The sequence below is a fragment of the Vombatus ursinus genome, unplaced genomic scaffold, assembly GCF_900497805.2.
Source record: "Vombatus ursinus unplaced genomic scaffold, bare-nosed wombat genome assembly UNPS02015016.1, whole genome shotgun sequence".
NCBI classification, from domain to species: Eukaryota; Metazoa; Chordata; class Mammalia; order Diprotodontia; family Vombatidae; genus Vombatus; species Vombatus ursinus.
This window is the reverse complement of record NW_020954794.1, coordinates 595618-614174: the sequence shown is the minus strand read 5'-3', so window position 1 is coordinate 614174 and position 18557 is coordinate 595618. Positions and strand designations below refer to the sequence as shown.

Here is an 18557-nt window from a genome sequence, read left to right as displayed (position 1 = left end):
GAGGAGGGTCCTTTATGAGAAACAGCCAGAAGGCCCCAGTCACTAGATGATGGGGTACTTGGAAGGGGGTAGAGCATAAGGAAATGGGAAAGGGAGGAATTGGCCAAGTCTGAAAGACTTAAAGGATATTTTATTAGATCCTGGAGGAGAGAAGGTGACATGGTGAGACCTGCTCTCTCAGATGATCAATTTAAGAGCTGAGTGCAGCATTGGCTGGAGTGGGGAGAGAATTGAGGCATGGAAACCAACCAGACCACCATGGTAGCAGTTCAACCTTGAGATGGTCAGAGCCTGATAAAAGGTGACAGCTTTCTGAGTAGAGAAAAGGAGATGAAAAGGGCACCTGAATAAGCATTTTGCTCCTTTAGGCGTCAGTTTCCCCATCTACAAAATGAAAGGTTGAAACCAGAAATTCTTTTTTTTCTTTTTAGCTTGTAGAAAGAAATAACAGAAATACAGAAGAGAAGAATAAACATCTACTCCAACCACATCCAACAACAACTCAAGGGACTCATTCTCCCCACAACACCTAGTAGACCAGAGAATCTCCAAGTCCCCTTCAACTCCATTTCATCTAAGCCTGGGCCCTTAGCTCTCTATAAATTTTGTTGGTTCTCTGGTCCTAGTTTTCTTTCTAACTCAGCTCCTTTCTTTCTTTCTTAATTCTGTTCTTTGCATACATACTTACCAACTCTTGGTCTCTAGACCCAGAGCCATCTGATCTCTCCTGGGAAGGTAGATAGGCCTCCCCCTGCTTATAACCACAATTGGCCACCTGCCATAGCCACCACCATGTCCAGCCTAGGGCAGGTGCATTTAATATAACACTAAAAATAGAGGCCACATGAGGTCATGCCTTCAAGGAAATACATTTGGGCCACTCCCTCCATGTGCATATAACCACTCCTGGGGTCCTTCAGTTCAGTCAGGACGAGTACTGTTTTGCATGGTGATATCCAAGGCACCTTCATAAACCCAGCCTGAGATACAAGTATCTCCCATCAGTGTCCCTCTGAGCTCAGAGCTCTCTGCCTCCAGCTCTGCAAGGGTCACAATGCTCTCCCAGTCCTTGCTCCTCTGGCTGCTGCTGCTCTGGCCTCAAGGTAAGACTTCCAATGAGCCATTGGTTGGCATCACTTTAAAGACAGAAGGAGTTTTCCAGGGGGCATCTCTGACACAGCCTGAGGGTAAGGGAACTACTCCTAATTTCACTGTCTCTACACAGGATTTGTTATTAACTGAAATCTCTTTCTTCTTCTCCTTTTCCCTCCAAGAATCCCAGGCAGCCATTGTATTGACCCAGTCCCCAGCCTCCCTGTCTGTGGCTCCAGGAGACAGAGTCACCATCAGCTGCAAGGCCAGTTCCAGCATTAGCAAGGGAATGAACTGGTACCAGCAGAAACCAGGACAGTCTCCCAAGCTCCTGATCTATGGTGCTTCCACCCTGCAGTCTGGGGTCCCTGCCAGGTTCAGTGGCAGTGGCTCTGGGACAGATTACACCCTCACCATCAGTGCAGTTCAGGCTGAGGATGTGGCAGATTATTACTGTTTTCAGTATTATAATGCTCCACTCCCACAGTGTTTCAGCCCTGAACAAAAACCTCTTCAGGCTGCTCAGCCCTTCAGCATAGGGGAGCAGCTGCTTCCCCAGAGTCACAGGCTTGGGGCAACCACTGCCCTCAGGGGAGAATTGGTCCCAATTCTGCCCTGCTGCAGGAACTATTTGTCCCAGGGACCCTGGTTGAGGTAGAAAGATTAAGAAGAGAGAGAAAAAGGAGGAAGAGAAAGAATCTTCTGCCTGGTGTGCTTTAGCCAAGGACCACGAACCTTCCCATGGGGGCTGCTTCCAGGAGCTGGTCTCATTCTTATGCTGCCCTCATAGTTGAAGACAATGTGATGGTCACAGATCCAGTGGGAGAGAGGTCTTTCCTAGGTCTCAGTTTTTCATTTCTCTTCCTCAGGTCTCAGAGGTCACCTCCAGTCATTCTGATCTATATCTTGCTACTGGACTCAGATGGCCCTGGAGCAGAAAATGAGACTGGTGACTTTGCACAGCACTGCCTCACTTAAATCCAATTCACTTGCAAGTCAAAACATCCCCTTCCTGATGTCATTGGTCTCTTCAAGATCAAAGGATGAGCAACAATCTGTGAAGAGGCATAGCTGTCCCACTGGGGAAGATGTGTAACAATTAGAACACTAATGCATTATTAGTGGAGTTGTAAACTGGTCCAAAAATTAGAACTCAAAGTGTTATCAAAGTGAATGTTGCCAACTGAAAAGAAATAATTAAAAAAAAAAGAATGGAGGACAAACAACAATCTGTGAATAGAAGTAACTGCCCCACTGGAGACCCCAACTGTCCAGCTCCAGTTAGGTAATGCTCCTTGCTTCATTCCTTCCTTTCTCTTTCTTTCTTTTTTTTTTTTAGGCAATTGGGGTTGAGTGACTTGCCCAGGGTCACACAGCTAGTAAGTGTCAAGTGTTTGGTCTAAGGTTGGATTTGAAATCAGATCCCTCTATTCTCAGGGCTGGTTCTCTATCCACTGTGCAAACTAGCTAAGCCTCACTTCTTCCTTTCTTCCTCAATTTCTGTCTTACTCCCTTCCTTCCCATGGGGAATCATACACTTGCATTTGGGGGCTCTTACCAAAGGAATATAAATTGCTTGAGACTGAGTTCTGGAATACCAGGCTTTGATAAAGCCCATTTAGAATTCAGCTCTGACTGCTTTTCCCCAGCCTGAACAGACAAGTTGTATGCAACAGTCCCTAATGTTCTTGAGGCAACCTCATCTATAGGATGGATCCAGTCTTTCTTCTCACTCTGGGAACTCACTGGCGCTGTCCAATCATTCATGTCTGCCATCCGCCTGGATGGGTGCCTGAAAACCTCGTTTGAGGACATCAGTCCTGCTATCCCTATTCCCATAGGTCCAGGATACTGCCCTCCGCATGATGAGGGGCAGGGCCTGGACCAAACAGCAGCAACAATGGAGCCAGATCAGAGAGGGAGTAGAGGAATTGGCATTCATGACCACAAGCACACAAGAGGTCAAGGGGACAAAAGTAGTCAGATACACACACACACTCATACACAAACACACACACACACACACACACATACACACATATATAGGTAATCAAGTTGAAGGGAACCAAGGGGTCTCAAACCCATCAGTGAATTAGGGGGTGTCTACCCCAAGGCTGTGAAGATTTCCCCTTGTGGAGTGGCAGATGAGAACAATAGGTTCCAATGGCCATGAGGGCCAGTGAAGCAGGCGCCATGGAGTGCTGAGAGCTTGGTTAAACTTTGAAGATGCCAAGGTTGCCCACTGAATCTCGAGCCATCACCAGTCATCTTGAATCTGGCCTGTCACTGGACTCTGATCACTCTGGAGGAGAGAGTGAGGCTGACGACTTCCTGCAACTCTGCCTCACTTAAACACAATTCGCACGTGAATCAAAAGATGTCACTTCTCTGGGTCACTGTTAGGGATTTGATGGCTCAAAGAGAGTGTAAATAGCAATTACTACTGTTCTGAAAAGAAACCCTGAGATCTTCCCCTCCCAAATTGTTTGGGAGTAGATCTCCCTATCTCACCTGACTGGTTAGAGCTTGGTTAGACATCAAACAAGCCAAGGTCACCCACTGCATGTCCAGCCATCACCAATCACCTGACTATCCTTCCACTGGACTGTGATCCCTGTGGAGGGGAGAGGGAGGCTGACAACTTCATGCAGCTGTGCTGCACTTAAACCCAATTCACACATGAATCAGATGATGTCACCCATACCATTTTACCATTTTTACCTATCTCAGAGACCTGTGGTGACAAACAAGTGACAAGCAGCAGGTGCAGATACACTGGGAGCTGTAGTCATAACCCTGCACACAGGCGACTCAGGCCATAGGGTCATTTCTCACTGGAAGCAGGAGTGGGATTCAGCAGCCTCCTGGGTATCTGAGCAGCCTTTTTTGAAGGATCACACTGCTTACCTCCTGGTATGAGGAAGAGGCTAGCAAAAGTCCCCTAAAATTTCTCAGCTTACCCAACCCTGGCCTGATTGCTGTGGCAGGCAGGGATCCCACCCTGTGGTGGAAACATTAAAAAATGGACAAAAATGTCTGCAAAGATGATTCCACTCACCATCAGTATAGGGAATGTGTACACACTTAGAGGCAACACAGAATCCAATAGACCTGAAAGACAAGAAGCTCTTGTTGCAAGAGAACTCAGCAGGTATCCCATCCAAACAGCAGCCTTGAATGAAACTAATTCCTGTACCTGATAGGATAATCTTTTAAAAATTGGAGGGTCCAACAATAAAATGAGCTCTTCTACCTTTAATAATTAACAAACAGATACTTTAATAATGGGGAAATTATTTCACCTTCTTTTCCATTATCCACACAATTTATGTGTAAAATCCAATTTTGACAACTTTTCACCAAAACATGCACAAAGTTTGAATTTCCATGAGAGATGAGTTGTAGACATCTATATAGAGTTAATCCTAGTAATAGTAATTGTAGTAAGAATAATCATAGACATCTATATAGAGTTCTTTGAGAAAACAGTCTAAACCTATTGCTTTTCTCAAAATTTACTGTTCTATTTAATTAGAAAATGATCACATTACATCTCTGTCTCATTACTCTGCCTAATGATTACCCCCTTAGGAGGATATCATCCTTATATTATTATTTCACCACAAATATAAGTTAAAATTATAAGATATTCATACTTTGGCTTAGATTCTTAAAATCTAGCCACTGCTCAGATTCTTGTAATCTAGCCAATAGCTTATTAATGTTCAGACTCCTTAAGAGTCTGTCCAATATGACTGATGTTCTGATAAACCTTGTCTTTGGCTGAAAGAAGGCTTGGGTTGAATTCTTTCAGGCAGTACATGAATGCTGTGATTTTGGGGTCCCAGCACCCCTAAATCCCTAAACCTCAACATTTTGGTGGCCTGTAAGGGGAAACTGCCTAACCCCAAGTTCTTCTTCAGCCAAGACTGGAAGTTATGTAAGCTTCTCCCACCCCTGCATTCTTGCTCTGCAGTTGGGGTCCCTCTCCAAGCACCAAAGCTTTTCTGGTAGACAGTTAATGAGGCTGTCTCACACTCAGCCTGACACTCTCAGGTTCTTGGTCCACTGGTTCGATTGGAGGCCATGGACCTGGGCGCACCTTCCACAGCATAGAGGACAAGGATGGACACCCTATCAGGAAGTGTGTGCCCAATTCTGTGAATTCTCTCTGCCCTAGGGAATTGGGGATAACTGCAGTTGCTTTTTGGTTCCCTGAGGCTTCCTTATTCCCTTTCGTCTATACCTCTGAATCCTCCTTCATGGAGGTTACAGGGAAAAGTTAGAACAGCTAAAAATATCTTGGCAGATTCTGGAGGTTTTGTGATTGATCATTAAGGAGTTTTGAAACTCCTCCTTACAACCCTGGTCACCCCTTTCTTCCACTCCCTTCACTTGAGTCAAGAGGGTATCTGTTAACCCCTCTCATAGGAGAAGAGAATTTCACCCTTTACCCCTCATCCCTGATTTCATCGTCCCCCACCTGGCAAAGGAAGGAGGGGGGAGGGTCAGCAGCTATAGCATGGGCCCCACTGGCAATGACCTTGGGCCCTGGGGCAACTTTTGCCTGGAGGCATCACCCAGGTTCAGCATATCCTGCTAAAGGTAAAGAAGCTAGTCTCAGAACCTGGGTAAGCACACCCTTTTTAAAGTTGTAGTTTTAACTGTTAATGAAATGTTGATCCTCTGTGTAAAGTAATCTGGAAATGCATTTAACAAAATTGAAGCCACCTGATTGCTAATGGGTTCATTTCAAGTTTCAAATTGGTGAACTTTTTGTAGCAGTTATGTCAAGCAACTTTTTACAATTTGGTTACCACTAAAATAATTTGGCTATTGTTGGTTATTGTTTTAATGTGTAAACTTGCCAAAAAACTTGTCTGGGTTTTGTCTTGCTGAGAATTTGCAAGTATTTAGAAATAATCTCTAATGATTGACTTTTTACACTAGGACAAATTTAAGTTTGAGATGTAAATCCTGGAAAAGTTTTTCCTGAGCTGTGAAACTAGCTGTGGGAGGTAAAAGCTCATGGGATTTTATTTTGAGTTGTCTAATGGATCTTAATAATCCATCAATAAATCAATAATCCACCACCTGAGACATGCCACAAGCTACTCAGGAGAATGTGATAGTGGTGGGAAGTCAGCATTGGGAAAAACTGAGAGGACAATTTTAGCCTCAGTCTAAGATAGGATCCTCCTGGCTCAGTTTCCCCATTATGTTCCTTTGAAAGGGAATGTTACCCATCTGGCTATTCCTGAGTCTGGCTATGAGATGGATTAGGTACTGCATGGTTGGAAAACTAAATTATCTGAATCCAAACAGAGCTAAGGATGTTTTATTCTCTCATATTTGGGCCCTAAATCTAGTCCCTGCTTTACATCTCGGCCCTACAGTCTTTTCTGTCAAGTTTGTGTCTTCCAGACTACAGGCCATTCACCTCCAGTTGGTAGCAAACAGTGGGTACCAGCCAGTGTTCCCCCATCCTTCCTTGGATGCAACTTGTGCTGGGTTCCAGTCAACCTCCTCTTTGGGACCCCCTCGATGCAGGGACAGCTCTATGCCCTTTGCCAGCAGGAAGCAGTTTCAGAAGCCAAGACCCCTTACCCCAAAAATATTTGGGTCCCATTTGTTTGAGGGGGGAATGATGGGGTTGGGATCTAGACCCCAAAAAGGAAAAACCCTGGACTTTCCCACATGACCAAATCTCTGGCTTTCATCTAACGCTATAATTCCACCAACTGGCCTTTCATTGTAGCTACACCCAATCTCTCAATTTTTTTACCCTTAACCTAGCCTAGCCCTCCATTGTCTTACCTCCCTATGCAACCTCCCCCCGACTCCCGCCACTTTCCACCCTTAATCCTATCTAGGCTCCATTTTTCTTTGGTCACTGGATGCAGGTCCCTGGACTTCTATTACTTTATATACAGGTATATACTTTATATACAGGATCTTATATACAGAAAGACTATGGGAGGAGTGGCCACTATTTGGCCATCTTGTCTCCATTAAGATGCTTAGATTCTCACAATGTAGCCACTGCTCAGATTCTTAAAATCTAGCCCATAGCTTACTAATGTTTCAACTCCTTAAGAGTCTGCCCAGTATGAGAGATATTCTAATAAAACTTTTCTTTGGCTAAAAAAAAAATTAGAATAGAACAAATGGAAGCTAATGACTTCATGAGAAATCAAGAAATTATAAAACAAAACCAAAAGAATGAATAGAAGGCAATATAAAATATCTCATTGGAAAAACCACTGACCTGGAAAATAGATCCAGGAGAGATAATTTAAAAATCATTGGACTACCTGAAAGCCATGATCAAAAAAGAAATAGCCTAGACATCATCTTCATGAAATTATCAAGGAAAACTGCCCTGATATCCTAGAACCAGAGGATAAAATAGAAATTGAAAGAATACACTGATCACCTCCTGAAAGAGATCCCCAAAGAAAATTCCTAGGAATATTATAGCCAAATTCCAGAGTTCCCAGGTCAAGGAGAAAATATTGCAAGGAGGCAGAAAGAAACAATTCAAGTATTTTGGAAATACAATCAGGATAACACAAGATTTAGCAGCTTCTACATGATGGAATATGATATTCTGGAGGTCAAAGGAAGTAGGATTACAACCAAGAATCACCTACCCAGCAAGACTGAGTATAATTCTTCAAGGGGAAAATGAGCATTCAATGAAATAAAGGACTTTCAAGCATTCTTGATGAAAAGGCCAGAGATGATGAGAAAATTTGACTTCCAAATACCGGACTCAAGAGAAGCATGAAGAGGTAAACAGGAAAGAGAAATCATAAAGGACTTCCTAAAGTTGAACTGTGTACATTCCTAAAAAAAAATACAATACTAAATCTATTAAATATCAATCTATTATTTAATAGTTTTAGTCTTGTATTTACAAAACTTCTTGATTGTAGAAATTTGCTATGAAAGGAAAAAGAGGGATATAGTTGTAAAAATGTCCTATATCATAACAGAAGGGGAAAACTCCCTCAGCTATGTCTGATTCTAGGTATGAGTCATATCTCACAGCTTTTCATGTAGTCACAAGGTATTAAAAGCAAGGCTCAGGATTAACTAGTTGGGAATTTTCATTTTCAAAAAGGAAATAGAACAATGAGGAAAAAGAGTCAGGAGGATCCTACCAAGGCCCTGCTGCCATCATCCCCAAAACTTTTCCCTGCTACAGACATTCACCTTTAGCAGTTCCCAGATTGCAGAATATGCCATTTTCTACCATTAACTTCATGACAGTTCAGACAACTATCCTTGTAATCAAAGCTTAAAACAATAGTAAATTATACTCCCCAGAATTTTTACCTTAAATAGTAACATTTCACTAACCACAACTTAAGGCTTGAATGTCCTTCCTGATGTTTCCCTAACAGTTAGTGTTTCATTTATCCTTTACGTGGATAGGGGACTATGCAACCATAAAGCAAGGAAGTGCCCCTGACTCAGGATGTCTGTGTAAGGTTAATTTGATCTTCTGGTTGCTGACACAGCAGGAAAATTTCAGGTTCACTCAGAGACAATCCCAGAGGATTGTTGGCATCTCAGTCCAGAAGGGTTCAAATTGTCCTCTCTAATTGGCCAGTCCACATTTTTGACCTTCATTGAGTAATGAAGGGCTCAATCAGTTCTCACATCCTATACACCAAATCTAAGCTCAGAAAACTCTAAGGCCTTCAGAGAGTCAGAAGGCAATAACACCCCAAGGGACAGGTGACAATTCCTGACCTTGTTCTTCCACACACCCAACATTTCCATCTCCCATCTCCATAACTTTGTACTGGATAGCCCCCATGCAGGCCCTCCCCTCTACCTTTTAGAATCCTCAGGTTCTTTCAAATCTAGGTTTCTGCCTGAGAAGGTGGTGTCACTTTCCCTCTGAAAATTACCTCATATCTATTTTACAGATGCTTAGATAAGAATATATTAAATACCCAGATGCAATGTATCCATAATGTCTACCACAGAGGAATCATGTAATAAATTGCTTGTTGAGTAAGTGATTGATTGATTAATTGATTGATTGATTGACAAGTCATGCTTAACAAAGGAGTGTCAAGTCCTGAAATCAATCCAAGTCAGAAGGAGAGAAATAAAACATATTTCATGGAGATCCCAGGGTAGCAAACCTGCCACTCTGGGAGATGTCCCAAGAGTGCAGAGCAAAATGGATTTCCCAATCTAGAGATCTATGAAAAGTTTTTTTTACCTTTAGGAAGGAAGTGCAGGGGCTAGCAAGGCCTGGTCATGAGATGCCAGTGACCTTGGGCAATCTGAGCAAGGAAAACCACTTCATTCTGACTGTTCTGTCCTTCATACCGTGAATACTAACAGATGGGGTAAGAATGTCAGGGGTCAACCCGGCTCCAGCTGGTTTTGTTAACAGGGAAAGATTCCAAGGTGGGGGCTGGTTGTTGTTTGTTGTTTATCCTTCTCTCTGGAAGAGGACCAGTGATATCAGGAGTAGGATGACTTGACTTGCAAGTGAATTGGATGTAAGTGAGGCAGAGCTGTGCAAAGACATCAGTCTCACTCTCTTCTTCTGTCCCATCAGAGGCCTGTGGTAAGACATAGATCAAGATGATAGGCAAGATGGCCCCAGATGCAGTGGGAGAGAGATCTTTCCCAGGTCTCAGTTTTTTATTTCTCTTTCTCAGGTTTCAAAAACCATTTATACTCATCCTGATCTATGTCTTGCCACTGGACCCACATGGCTCTCGAGGACAGAAAGAGGCTGGCGACTTTGCACAGCCCTGCCTCACTTAAATCCAACTCACTTGCAAATCAAGACATCACCTTCCTGATGTCATTGGTCCCCTTTAAGAATGAAGGAAAAATTGGATCTAAATAATTGGGAAAATATCAGTTGCTGATGGGTATGCCTGGTTAATATAATTAAAATGACAGTTATACCCAAATTAATTTACTTATTGAGTACCGTATCAATCAAACAACCAACAATTACTTTATAGAGTTAGAAAAAAAATAACAATTTTGTTCTGGAAGAACAAAAGATCCAGAATATTAAGGGAATTAATTAAAAGAAATGCAAGGGAAAATGGCCTAGGTGTACCAGATCTACAACTATTAAAAAGCAGCAATCATTAAAACTACTTGGTACTGGCAAAGAAATAGAGTGATAGATCACTGGAATAGGTTAGGTACACAAGACACAATAGTCCATGACTATGATAATCTACTATTTGATAAACTCAAAGACTCCAACTTTTGGGATAAGAACTATTTGACAACAAGTGCTAGGAAAATGAAAATAGTACAGCAGAAATTGGGCATAGACCAACATCTTACCCACTCTATCAAGACAGAGTCAAAATGGGTACATGACTTAGATATAAAGACTGATACTATAAGCAAGCTAGGAGAGGAAGGAATAGTTTCCCTGGCAGATCTATGGAGAAGGGAAGAACTTATGGCAAAAGAAGAGAAAGAGAACATTATGCAATGCAAAATGGATAATTGTGATTATATTAGTTTAAAAATTTTTGCACATGCAAAGCCCATACACCCAAGAATAGAAAGGAAACAGAAAGCTGGGAAATAATTTTGACAACCTGTATCTCTGATAAAGGCCTCATTTCTGAAATATAGAGAGAATTGAGTCAAATTTATAAGAATACAAGTCATTCCCCAATTGACAAATGGTGAAAGGATATGAACAGGCAGTTTCCAGATGCAGAAATTAAAACTATCTATAGTCATAAAAAAAGAATGCTCTAAATCACTATTGATTAGAGAAACACAACATAAAAGAACTCTGAGGTACCACCTCACACCTATTAGATTGGCTAACATGACAAAAGAGGAAAATGATAAATGCTGGAGAAGATGTGTAAAAATTAAAACACTAATCCATTGTTGGTGGAGTTGAAAACTGGTGCAAAAATTTAGAACTCAACATCTTATAAAAGTGAATGTTGAAAACTAAAAATAAGTATTTTTTTTAAAAGAATGAAGTGCAAACAACAATCTGTGAATAGAAGTAGCTGCCCCACTGGGGAACCAACTGTTCAGTTCCACTTGGGCAATGCTCCTTCCTTCTCTCTTTCCTTCCTCATTTCCTCCATATGATGAGTCATATACTTACAAATGGGTGGTCTGAATTCATGCCCTGAATCCTAACCAAAGGGGTAAGAATGTCAGGGGCCAACCTGGCTCCAGCTGGTTTTGTCTACAGGGAAAAATTCCAAGGTGGGGGCTGGTGTTGTTTGTTGTTTATCCTTCTTTCTGGAGGAGGACCAATGACATCAGGAGAGGATAGTTTGACTTGCAAGTGAACTGGATCTAAGTGAGGCAGGGCTGTGCCAAGACATCAGTGGGGGAAAGGAGAAGATGTGCTTTAATGGGAAAAAAGTAACGGAATAACAGTTTTGCTCCTTTTGGCCTCAGTTTCCCCCTCTACAAAAAAAAAAAAAAGGTTAAGACCATCAATCTTTTTTTTTCTTTTTAGCTTTCAGAAAGATATAACAGAAACACAGAAAAGAATAATAAACTTCTCTCCTCAATAACTGAAGGGACACATTCTCCCTATATCATCTAGTAGACCATAGAATCTCCAAAGTCCCCTCCATCTCCATTTCATCTAAGCCTGTGTCCTTACCTAAGGGTCCTTAAATATTGTTGGTTGCTCAGTCTATTTTCTTTCTAACTCAGCTCCTTCCTCCCTTTCTTCATTCTGTTCTTTGCATAGACACTTGTCAACTCTTGGTCTCTAGACTCAGAGCCATCTGATCTCTCCTGGGAAGGTAGAGAGGCCACCCCACACAATCCCAGTTTATAATCACAATTGGCCATCTGCCACAGTCACCACCATGTGCAGCACAGGGCAGGTGCATTTAATAGAGCAATAAATACAGAGGCCACATGAGGTCACACCTTCAAGGAAATACAATTGGGCCACTCCCTGCACATGTATATAACCACTCCTGGGGTCCTTCAGTTCAGGCTGGACCAGCACTGTTTTGCATGGTGATATCCAAGGCATCTTCTCAAACCCAGCCTGAGATACAAATATCTCCCACCTTTCTCACTGAGCTCAGAGCTCTCTGCCTCCACCTCTGCAAGGCTCACAATGCTCTCCCAGTCCTTGCTCCTCTGGCTGTTATTGCTTTGGCCTCAAGGTAAGATTTCCAATGAGCCATGGGTTGGCATCACTTTAGAGACAGAAGTTGTTTTCCAGTGCGCATCTCCGACACAGTGTGGGAGTAAGGGAACTGCTCCTGCATTCACTGTCTCTACACAAGATTCTTCATTCACTGAAATCTTTTTCTTCTTCTCCTTTAGAATCCCAGGCAGCCACAGTGATGACTCAGTCCCCAGCCTCCCTGTCTGTGGCTAAAGGAGAAAGAGTCACCATCAGCTGCAAGGCCAGTTCCAGCATTAGCAATTGGATGGCCTGGTTCCAGCAGAAACCAGGACAGGCTCCCAAGCTCCTGGTCTATGATGCTTCCAACCTGCTGTCTGGGGTCCCCACCAGGTTTAGTGGCAGTGGCTCTGGAACAGATTTCACCCTCACCATCAGTGCAGTTCAGGCTGAGGATGTGGCAGATTATTACTGTTTTCAGTATTATAATGCTCCATTCCCACAGTGTTTCAGTCCTGAACAAAAACCTCTTCAGGCTGCTCAGCCCTTCAGCATAGGGGAGCAGCTGCTTCCCCAGAGTCACAGGCTTGGGCCAACCACTGCCCTCAGGGGAGAATTGGGCCCAATTCTGCCCTGCTGCAGGAGTCATGTGTCCCAGGGACCCTGGTTGGGGTAGAAAGATTAAGAAGAGAGAGAAAAAGGAGGAAGAGAAAGAATCTTCTGCCTGGTATGCTTTAGCCAAGGACCACAAACCTTGCCATGGGGGCTGTTTCCAGGACCTGGTCTCAGTCTTTACTCTGCCCTCTGTTCCCTATCCCAATCACCTCACCCTGAGATGGTGTTTAAAAGATTACTGAGGAAGCCCATCAATTGGGGAATGGCTACACAACCTGTGGTGTATGAACATAATGGAATGTTATTGTCCTATAAGAAATGATGAGCAGGCAGAATTCAAAAAAACTTGGAAAGACTTCCATGAACTGATGCAGAGTGAAATGAACAGCACCAGGAGATTGTTGTACACAGTTACAGTCACAATATGCAATGACTGACTTTGATAGGCTTGGTTCTTCTCAGCAATGCAAGAATCTAAGACAACTCCAAAAGACTCACGATGAAAATTGCTATCCACAGGCAGGGAAAGAACTATGGAGTCTGAAAGCAGAAGGAAGCATACTATTTGCTCTCCTTTTCTATTGTTGTTTTGTTTTATTGCTTCATCCTGGTGGTTCTTCCCATTAGTTCTTTACATCATGTCTAATGGGAAAATATGCTTAACGTGAATATATATGTAGAGCCTTTATGGGCCCTCGGGTCAGGGGACTGGGGGAGTGGAGAAATAGGAGGAGGAGAAAATTTAAAACTCAGAATTTTATGGAAATGAATGTTGAAAACTAAAAATAAATAAATTTTTTAAAAAAATAAGAGGAAACTGTAAATGATCCAGGGGAATGGGCCTGGACTCACTGCTCTTCTTGCTTTTCCCCATTCAGGATAGAAAACTTGGATGGAACACTCCCTAAAGTTCTTGAGGCAACATCATCTATAGGATGGACCCAGTCTCTCTCCTCACTCTGGGAATATTACTTTCAGACAAGACCAGATCTCCTGTCCTTGCCACCTGCTGGCTTGGTAGTCACCTGTTCATATTCCCAGAGCTGCACCATCAGTATTGGTGATAACCATCCTTAACTTCCATAAGACTTCTAAGGAAAATGTAAATGCAAAGAAATTTAAGGGGCAAAGGAGAGAAAAAAAAGGGAGTAAAAAAGAAATTTTCATGATAACTTTGTTGTGTATTTGATAGGAATAACAAGTTGTGCATAGTGGATTGGTAGTTTTAAGTACAATCATCTTTATATCATACTACATTGTAGAAATGCCTGCTTCCCCAGAGTCACAGGCTTGGGCCAACCACTGCCCTCAGGTGAGAATTGGGCCCAATTCAGCCCTGCTGCAGGAGCCATTTGTCCCAGGGACCCTGGTTGAGGTAGAAAGATTAAGAAAAGAGAGAAAAAGGAAGAAGAGAAAGAAACTTCTCCCTGGTATACTTTAGCTAAGGACCACAAACCTTGCCATAGAAGCTGCTTCCAGGAGCTGGTCTCATTCTTACTCTGCCCTCATAGGTGAAGACAATGTGATGGCCATGGATCTAGTGGGAGGGAGGTCTTTCCCAGGTCTGTTTTTCATTTCTCTTTCTCAGGTCTCAGAGGCCATCTCCAGTCAACCTGATCTATATCTTGCTGCTGGACTCAGATGGCTCTAGAGGAGAGAGTGAGGCTCCTGACTTTGCACAGCCCTGCCTCACTTCAATCCAATTCACTTGCAAGTCAAGACGTCACCTTCCTGATGTCATTGGTCTCTTCAAGAATGAAGGATGAACAACAATCTGTGAAGAGGAATAGCTGCCCCATTGGAGACCCAACTGTCCAGTGCCAGTTAGGCAATGCTCATTCTTTCCTTCCTCTCTCCATTTCTACCTTCCTCCCCATGGGAAATTGTACACTTACATTCAGCGGCATGGACCAAAGGAATATAAATTTCTTGAAAATGAGCCCTGACGGCTTCGATTAAGCTCATTCAGATTCAAATGGAGCTACTTCAATATAACTTAAATCCAAATCACTCTGGCTCTCACTGACTGGCCAATAATAAGTCCCAACCCAAGCCTCTCTGGGTCACTGTTTGAGATTTGATGGCTCAAAGGGAGTGTAAATAGCAATTGTTACTGTTCTGGACAGAAACTCTGAGATCTTCCCCTCCCAAACTGTTTTGAGTCTAGATCTCCCTATCTCACCTAGCTGGAAATATAACAGCTGCTCACAGGCTGGATCCTACTGTAGATTGGTATGGAAACATTCATATACTCTCTTTCTGATCTGGGCTAGCTGGTATGTTTTAACACAGCCTCCCAGGGGAGGAGAACAGGGCTTATGTTGGTGCCAGACTTAGTCTGGACAACTGATCTGACCAGATGCTGCTCCTAACTTCTGAGCTCAAGCAATGCACCACCCTCACCCTCCCTAATAGCTGGAATGACAGAGTTGAGCCATCATGCATGGCCTAGGTACCAGGCCTAGTGTTGTTATTACTCAATCATTTGTGCTTCTGATCTTTTCATGTCACTCTGCATCAGTATATTCTAATAACCTTCTCCAGTTTCTCTGAAACCAGCTTTTTCACAGTGTACTACTATTGTAGACCATAATTTAGTCGGTCATTTTCCAATTATTTTCTTTAAGATTTCAGACTTATATTTATATTTTATTTATAGTTTCAACTAGTTTTGTCTTATCAGCCAAATCCATTAATTATGGATTGTTCTTGTTGTTCAGTCATTTTTGTCACATATGATTCTTCATGATGCCACTTGGGGTTTTCTTGGCAAAAATACTAAAGAGGTTTGCCATTTCCTTCTCCAGCTCATTTTACAGATGAGCAAACTGAGGAAAATAGGGTTCAGTGACTTCCCCAGAGTCACAAAGTCATGAAGTGTCTCAGGGTGTATTTGAACTCAGGTCTTCCTGACTCCAGGGCCAGTGCTCCATCTACTGCAGAACAAATGCCCTGATCCTGGAGTACCAGAATCCAAGGAGAAGCCTCAGATTTCCTCTTACATAATGGGAGAACAGCTGAATAAAATGTGGTATATGAATATGATAAAACATTATTGAGCTCTAGGAGTTGATGAAAGAGGCTGTTTCGTAGAATGCTGGGCAGTATGAACCAACACAGGATAAAGTGAATAAACCCAGGACATCAATGTGTATGAGGACATCAGCATGGTCAAGACAAACAACTCTGAACCATGTCTTTAGAGAAACTCTGAGAAGTGTTAACCACCTGACAAAGGCCACCAGATGCAGAAAGCAGACTCTGACACTGTCTAGACTTTGCTTTTATGTTACAGCGGATTTGTTTTCTTTATTTCTTCTCAATTTTTAATTCAAGAATGAGGCAGGAGTAATCGTGATGGGGGAAAAAAGTAGAGCATTGAATCATCGTTTTAAATGCACAAAAAAGAATGGAAGGCAGTAGAGATAAGCAGGACAGTTTACAAAATCAGGGATGGACTTGATGCTGTTATTATGTTGCAAGCAGTGAGAAAGAGAGATTCATAGTTTCACACAGAATCCTCTTTCTGTGTTCTGCTGCAGGTATGGAAAGGCTCTTCTCTTAGTGTTTAAGTTCAATATTAAAAATTTTAAATTAAAAAAGCACACCCAGTCAGACACCTGACACAGACACTCCTGTGTCCAGCATGAAGTATGGGCATTAGAAAAAAGACTGCAGGGGGAGATCATAGTAACATGAGAATATAAGTAGAAGCTTCCCCACGTTTTTATTTCTGAGGAAACAGGAAGCACATGAAGCCAGGAAGTGGCAGTGAGGAAGAAGAGCGTTCCAGGACATGGGACAGCAGTGAAGGGGTACAGGGTCAGAGGAGGGTCCTTTATGAGAAATAGCAAGAAGGCCAGAGTCACTAGATCATGGGGTACTTGAAAGGGGGTAGAATGTAAGGAAATAGCAAAGGGAGGAATTGGCCAAGGTCTGAAGGGCTTTGAAGGACTTTTTATTAGATCCTAGAGGTAATAAAGAGGGATTGGAGTTTCTGGAGTAGAGGAGGTGACAAGGTGAGACCTCCTTGCTCAGATAATAAATTTAACAGTTGAGTGCAGCATTGGCTGGAGTGGGGAGAGAATTGAGGCAGGGAAACCAACCAGAAGGTCATGGCAAGAGTTCAACCTTGAGATGATGAGGGCCTGACACAAGGTGAGAGCTTTCTGAGTAGAGAAAAGGAGATGAAAAAGGAACCTGAATAACTATTTCACTTTTTTTGGCCTCAGTTTCCATAACTACAAAATGAAAGGTTCAAACAAGCTATCTCCCTTTTTTTTTCTTTTTAGCTTTTAGAAAGATATAATAGAAATACAGAATAGAAGAATATACATCTTCTCCCCCAATCCCATCCAACAACAACTCAAGGAACACGTTCTCCCCAAAACACCTAGTAGACCAGAGAATCTCCAAGTTGCCTCTTTCTCCATTCCATCTAAGCCTGGGCCCTTAGCTCTCTATAAATTTTGTTGGTTCCCTGGTCTTTTCTTTCTAACTCAGCTCCCTCCTCTCTTTCTTAATTCTGTTCTTTGCATAGACACTCATCACCTCTTGGTCTCTACACCCAGAGCCATCTGATCTCTCCTGGGAAGGTAGACATGCCTCCCCCTGCTTATAACCACAATTGGCCACCTGCCACAACCACCACCATCTCCAGACTAAGGCGGGTACATTTAATACAGCAATAAATAACAGAGGTCACATGAGGTCATATTTTTAAGGAAATACAATTGGGCCACTCCTTCCATGTGCATATAACCACTCCCTGCATCCTTTAGCTCAGGCTGGACCAGCACTGTTTTGCATGCTGATATCCAAGGGAAATTTCACAAACTCAGCCTGAGATACAAATATCTCCCATCAGTCTCGCTGTGAGCTCAGAGCTCTCTGCCTCCAGCTCTACAAGGGTCACAATGCTCTCCCAGTCCTTGCTCCTCTGGCTGCTGCTGCTCTGGCCTCAAGGTAAGACTTCCAATGAGCCATACTTTGGCATCAGTTTAGAGACAGAAGGAGTTTTCCAGTGGGCATCTCTGACAAAGCCTGAGGGTAAGGGAACTACTCCTCCATTCACTTCTCTACACAAGATTCTTCATTCACTGAAATCTTTCTTCTTCTTCTTTAGAATCCCAGGCAGCCATTGTACTGACCCAGTCCCCAGCCTCCCTGTCTGTGGCTAAAGGAGAAAGAGTCACCATCAGCTGCAAGGCCAGTTCCAGCATTAGCAACTGGATGGCCTGGTTCCAGCAGAAACCAGGACAGTCTCCCAAGCTCCTGATCTATAGTGCTTCCACCCTTCAGTCTGGGGTCCCTGCCAGGTTCAGTGGCAGTGGCTCTGGGACAGATTACACCCTCACCATCAGTGCAGTTCAGGCTGAGGATGTGGCAGATTATTACTGTTTTCAGTATTATAGTGCTCCACTCCCACAGTGTTTCAGCCCTGAACAAAAACCTCTTCAGGCTGCTCAGCCTTTCAGCATAGGGCAGCAGTTACTTCCCCAGAGTCACAGGCTTGGGGCAACCACTGCCCTCAGGGGAGAATTGGTCCCAATTCAACCCTGCTGCAGGAGCCATTTGTCCCAGGGACGCTGGTTGAGGTCGAAAGATTAAGAAGAGAGAGAAAAAAGGAGTAGGAGAAAGAATCTTCTGCCTGGTGTGCTTTAGCCAAGGACCACAAACCTTCCCATGGGGAACTCACTGGCTCTGTACAGTCATT

The 18557-nt window shown here is 43.0% G+C and overlaps 3 gene segments (V, D, J or C); all 3 read left to right on the top strand.

Annotated features, from left to right (window-relative positions):
* Positions 1-973: 973 nt before the first annotated feature.
* LOC114030846 lies at positions 974-1776 on the top strand. The segment is given in 2 exon segments: positions 974-1103; positions 1275-1776. Coding segments are annotated over 2 exon segments (525 nt in total).
* A 10272-nt stretch (positions 1777-12048) lies between these two features.
* On the top strand, positions 12049-12917 carry LOC114030843. The segment is given in 2 exon segments: positions 12049-12263; positions 12427-12917. Coding segments are annotated over 2 exon segments (525 nt in total).
* A 4691-nt stretch (positions 12918-17608) lies between these two features.
* LOC114030841 lies at positions 17609-18466 on the top strand. The segment is given in 2 exon segments: positions 17609-17806; positions 17967-18466. Coding segments are annotated over 2 exon segments (534 nt in total).
* The last annotated feature ends 91 nt before the right edge of the window (positions 18467-18557 follow it).